The sequence below is a fragment of the Bombina bombina genome, chromosome 8, assembly GCF_027579735.1.
Source record: "Bombina bombina isolate aBomBom1 chromosome 8, aBomBom1.pri, whole genome shotgun sequence".
NCBI lineage: Eukaryota > Metazoa > Chordata > Amphibia > Anura > Bombinatoridae > Bombina > Bombina bombina.
This window is the reverse complement of record NC_069506.1, coordinates 136,525,070-136,531,069: the sequence shown is the minus strand read 5'-3', so window position 1 is coordinate 136,531,069 and position 6,000 is coordinate 136,525,070. Positions and strand designations below refer to the sequence as shown.

General features: G+C 47.9%; 1 protein-coding gene across 1 annotated transcript in view; it reads left to right on the top strand.

Moving 5' to 3' along the window:
- The first annotated feature begins 2,463 nt into the window (after nt 1-2,463).
- The window catches only part of LOC128638883 (vomeronasal type-2 receptor 26-like), a 190,543-nt gene continuing 187,006 nt past the window's right edge, over nt 2,464-6,000 (top strand). Inside the window, exon 1 of the mRNA XM_053691011.1 lies at nt 2,464-2,505. Coding sequence (XP_053546986.1) covers nt 2,464-2,505 — 42 coding nt within the window. The remainder of the gene's footprint in view (nt 2,506-6,000) is intronic.

Here is a 6,000-nt window from a genome sequence, read left to right as displayed (position 1 = left end):
TATCTATCAAATGTATATTTCATCTATTGATGTAATTCGTATCTATCAAATGTATATTGCATCTTTTGATCTATGTAATTCGTATCTGTCAAATGTAAATTGCATCTTTTGATCTATGTAATTTTTATCTATCAAATGTATATTGCATCTTTTGATCTATGTAATTTGTATCTATAATATGTATATTGCATCTATTGATCTATGCAATCTATGTATCTATCTATCTATCTATCTATCTATCAAATCTATCGATCTTGTGGTTGTGCAAATGGACTGTTTGCGGTTGTTTGCGGTGCGTTAAACGGGGAGTTTGGTCTGTCACTGTGAAGCGGGCGTAACCCTGACACTACCTGATCGATACAACATCATACCTGATGTTTTAAAGCACGTTATTCCAAACAATTTAGGAATGTTAGGTGATTTATGCCCTTTATGGATTAAAACCAGACTCTGTATCAACTATGTAATTTTCCATGGGAGTTTTGCCATGGATCCCCCTCCGGCATGCCACAGTCCAGGTGTTAGTCCCCTTGAAACAACTTTTCCATCACTATTGTGGCCAGAAAGAGTCCCTGTGGCTTTTAAAATTCGCCTGCCTATTGAAGTCAATGGCAGTTCGCCCGGTTTGCCGGTTCACAAACATTTGCGGAATTTCGCGTTCGCCGTTCATGAACGCAAAATTTTAAGTTTGCGACATCACTAGCTGTGATTCCCTTTGGCCCTAGAATAATGCCCAGTGTTCAGAGGCCATGTACCCCGAACTCGAACAGTTCTGAGGACAGAGTTGACTGGCTAACACAGGACACCCAATCTTCTACAGCTTCTGCTCGGAACCTTGACACACCATCCTCCTCCAGCTTAGCTTCGGGCACCTCTTAAGTCACCACTCGCCCGCCTGCCGCCACCACCAACACTAGCACCACAGCTGCTTCACTTAATCTGTCAGAGGAGTTATTTACACATCAGTTGGAAGAAATGAGTGATAGTGATGAGCAACCATTATTGTCAGACACAAGTGAAGCGGTTGATGATGATGATGATGATGCGTCCGTGGATGTCACGTGGGTGCCCGCTAGAAGAGAAGAAGAAGAGGGGGAAAGTTCAGATGGGGAGACAGAGAGGAGGAGGAGACGAGTTGGAAGGAGGGGGAGGTCGTCGCAAGGAGCTAGTGGCACAGTCAGACAGCATGCATCGGCACCCGGGGTCAGCCAGACAGCACGCCAATCAACGCATGCTGTTGCCACCACCAGAATGCCATCATTGCAGAGCTCAGCAGTGTGGCATTTTTTGTGTGTGTCTGCCTCTGACAACAGCGATGCCATTTTAAACCTGTGCCAAAAGAAACTGAGTCGTGGGAAGTCCAACACCCACCTAGGTACAACTGCTTTGCGAAGGCACATGATCGCACATCACAAACACCTATGGGATGAACACATAAGTACAAGCAGCACACAAACTCAAAGCCGCCATCCTCCTCCTGGTCCAGCATCTTCAGCCATGTCAACCACTGCTGTCCTCCTTGCCCCCTCTCAACCATCCGCCACTCCGTGTCTCGCCTTGAGCAGTTCCTGCTCATCTGCCCACGGTCAGGTGTCTGTCAAGGACATGTTTGAGTGTAAGAAGCCAATGTCATAAAGTCACCCCTTTGCCCGGCATCTGACAGCTGGCTTGACTGAACTCTTAACCCGCCAGCTTTTACCATACAAGCTGGTGGAGTCTAAGGCGTTCAAAAAATTTGTAGCTATTGGGACACCACAGTGGAAGGTACCTGGCCAAAATTTCTTTGCACAAAAGGCAATCCCCAACCTGTACTCGATTGTGCAAAAGGAAGTAATGGCATGTCTGGCACACAGTGTTGGGGCAAGGGTCCATCTGACCACTGATACCTGGTCTGCAAAGCATGCTCAGGGCAGGTATATCACCTACACTGTGCATTGGGTAAACCTGCTGATGGCTGCCAAGCATGGAATGCGTGGCTCTGCAGTGGAGTTAGTGACACTGCCACAACTTGCAGGCAGGCCTGCTGCCACCTCCTCTACTCCTCCTACTCCATCCTATACCATAACCTCCTCGGCTGAGTCCTCTTCTGCTGCTGCGTCTTGCTCCACATCAACGGCACCCCCCCAGGTCCCCAGGTACTATTCCACATCCCGGATACGGCAGTGTCATGCCGTCTTGGGGTTGACTTGCCTGAAAGCAGAGAGTCACACCGGACCAACACTCCTGTCTGCCCTGAATGCACAGGTGGATCAGTGGCTGACTCCGCACCAACTGGAGATCGGCAAAGTGGTTAGTGACAATGGAAGAAATTTGGTGGCGGCATTGAATTTGGGCAAGTTGACACGCATGGCACATGTGTTTAATCTGATCGTACAACGCTTTGTGCATAAGTACCCAGGCTTACAGGACATCCTGAAGCAGGCCAGGAAGGTGTGTGGCCATTTCAGGCATTCCTACACGGCCATGGCGCACTTTTCAGATATCGAGTGGCGAAAGAACATGCCAGTGAGGTGCTTGATTTGCGACTGCCCGACACGTTGGAATTCAACACTCCTAATGTTCGACCGCCTGATCCAACAAGAAAAAGCCGTTAACGACTATTTGTATGACCGGGGTGCTAGGACAGCCTTTGCGGAGCAGGGTATTTTTTTGCCACGTTACTGGATGCTCATGCGCAATGCCTGTAGGCTCATGCATCCTTTTGAGGAGGTGACAAACCTAGTCAGTCGCACCGAAGGCACCATCAGCGACATCATACCATTTGTTTTCTTCCTGGAGCGTGCCCTGCAAAGAGTGCTGGATCAGGCCGTAGATGAGCGTGAAGAGGAAGAGTTGTGGTCACCATCACCACCAGAAACAGCCTTATCAGCATCGCTTGCTGGACCTGCAGCAACGCTGGAAGAGGATTGTGAGGAAGAGGAGTCAGAGGAGGAATGTGGCTTTGAGGAGGAGGAGGAAGACCAACCACAACAGGCATCCCAGGGTGCTCGTTGTCACCTATCTGGTACCCGTGGTGTTGTACGTGGCTGTGGGGAAGAACATACCTTCAGTGAGATTACTGAGGATGAGGAACAGGACATGAGTAGCTCGACATCCAACCTTGTGCAAATATGGTCTTTCATGCTGTCATGCCTGTTGAGGGACCCTCGTATAAAAAGGCTGAAGGAGAATGACCTGTACTGGGTGTCCACGCTACTAGACCCCCGGTATAAGCATAAAGTGCCTGAAATGTTACCGAATTACCGCAAGTTGTAAAGGAAGCAGCAGTTCCAAAATAAATTAAAAAGTATGCTTTACACAGCGTATAAGGGTGATGTCACAGCACAACGGTAATCTAACAGGGGAAGAGGTGAAAGTAATCCTCCTCCTCCCACGACTACGCCGGCAAGGACAGGACGCTTTACAGACGTGTTGTTGATGGAGGACATGCAGAGCTTTTTAAGTCCTACTAATTGCCACAGCCCTTCGGGGTCCACCCTCAGAGAACGACTCGACCGACAGGTAGCAGACTACCTTGCCTTAACTGCAGATATCGACACTCTGAGGAGCGATGAACCCCTTGACTACTGGGTGTGCAGGCTTGACCTGTGGCCTGAGCTATCCCAATTTGTGATAGAACTTCTGGCCTGCCCCGCTTCAAGTGTCCTGTCAGAAAGGACCTTCAGTGCAGCAGGAGGTATTGTCACTGAGAAGAGAAGTCGCCTAGGTCAAAAAAGTCTAGATTACCTCACCTTTATTAAGATGAATGAGGGATGGATCCCGAAGGGACTGACAGTGGGCAATACATTTGACTAAAAAAGGCCTGATGAGATGAGCTGCCTTGGGCTAAAAATGGTCCACACGCTGCTGTATTTTATCTCTGAATGCCGGATGACTTGCGTGACTTATCCGCCACCAACTAGGGTTCAAGCCGCAATGTTTTAGGGCACTTTCTGCCTGGGAAACAAACATCAATTTCTCTGGTGCTGCACTGTGGCTTCAAAAACCAAACCAAAACAAAAGGCACATAAAAGGGATTAAACTGATAGGAATAGTACTACTTAACACACCACTCCTATCTGGTGGCACATTTGATTGCATGCGCAGTGCCCAAATTTTAAGTAGGAGGTCCGACCAAGCATCTTTTTCCATCTCCCGGTTCCTAAAATCGATGCCATATACACGTCCCATGATAGGGGACGTAACAGGGATTAAACTGATAAGAATAGAACTACTTAACACACCACTCCTATCTTGTGGCGCATTAGATTGCACGCGCAGTGCCCAAAATTTGAAGTAGGAGTACCAACCAAACATCTTTTTCCATCTCCCGGTTCCTAAAATCGATGCCATATACACGTCCCCTGATAGGGGACGTAACAGGGATTAAACTGATAAGAATAGTACTACTTAACACACCACTCCTATCTGGTGGCACATTAGATTGCATGCGCAGTGCCCCAAATTTGAAGTAGGAGGACCGACCAAGCATCTTTTTCCATCTCCCGGTTCCTAAAATCGATGCCATATACACGTCCCCTGATAGGGGACGTAACAGGGATTAAACTGATAGGAATAGTACTACTTAACACACCTTATAATAATGCAGAGAGAGGCAACGCAGAGAGAGGAGTCTGAAGAAGAGGAGTCAGAGGAGGAAGGTGGCTTTGAGGAGGTGGAAGACCAAACACAGCAGGCGTCCCAGGGGGCTTGTTGTCACCTTTCGGGGGCCCTTGGTGTTGTACGTGGCTGGGTGGAGGAAAAGACCTTCAATGACATCAGTGAGGACAAGGAACGGGACATGGCTAGCTTGGTATCCAACCTTGTGCAAATGGGGAGTTTGCGGTTGTGCAAATGGACTGTTTGCGGTTGTTTGCGGTGCATTAAAGGGACAGTCTATGCCAAAATAAACTTTCATGATTCAGATAGAGCATGTAATTTTAAACAATTTTCCAATTTACTTTTATCACCAATTTTGCTTTGTTCTCTTGGTATTCTTAGTTGAAAGCTTAACCTAGGAGGTTCATATGCTAATTTCTTAGACCTTGAAGCCCACCTATTTCAGATTGCATTTTAACAGTTTTTCACCACTAGAGGGTGTTAGTTCACGTATTTTATATAGATAACACTGTGCTCATGCACGAGAAGTTATCTGGGAGCAGGCACTGATTGGCTAGACTGCAAGTCTGTCAAAAGAACTGAAAAAAGGGGCAGTTTGTAGAGGCTTACATGCAAGATAATCACAGAGGTTAAAAGTATATTATTATAAATGTGTTAGTTATGCAAAACTGGGAAATGGGTAATAAAGGGATTATCTATCTTTTAAAACAATAAAAATTCTGTTGTAGACCAGTGACGTGCAGTAATAGGAGGCAGGGGAGGCAGTGCCTCCCCTGTCCAATGAGGGAAAAAAAAAGATTTTTATTCTTATATATTAAAAAAAAAAAGTGTTTGTTACTGCATTCTTTTGTTGGCCACGCCCACCCTCACCCCAAGGGTACCCCCCCACCCCATGGGATTACTCATTATGTTACAGCACTTTGCGCATGCGCCGTGCAAATATTCAGCATCCATATTCCATTGTTGCGCAATTAGGAGGCAGTGAGCCGGTCCGCTGCCCTCCATTAATTGCGCAACATGGATCTGGAGCTGCGCCACCCACTGGTGACTTGCCTGGGCCTGATACAAGCTCCAATGGAGGCTGTTCTCAAAACCGCCTCCATGATCAGCTAGGTCACCTCAGCCAATCACAGCTTCAGCAGCACTGCGGGGAGGCGTGCCTGCTGGGCTGCTGATTGACAGGTGTGGGCCTGTGACATTTTGACGTTGCGCGCGCTGTCACTGGCGGGAAGAGTAGACTCAGTAGTGGAGGGAGCTGCTGCTGAGAGAGTCTCTGCGTGCGACTGTGTGCCCGACCGGACCGTGCTGCCCTACTGCAGAGGTGAATAGGGTGCTGCGGCTGAACTCTCCAGCATGGACAACGATGCCGCGGACCGGGGAATCACTCAGAGCTCCTTGTCG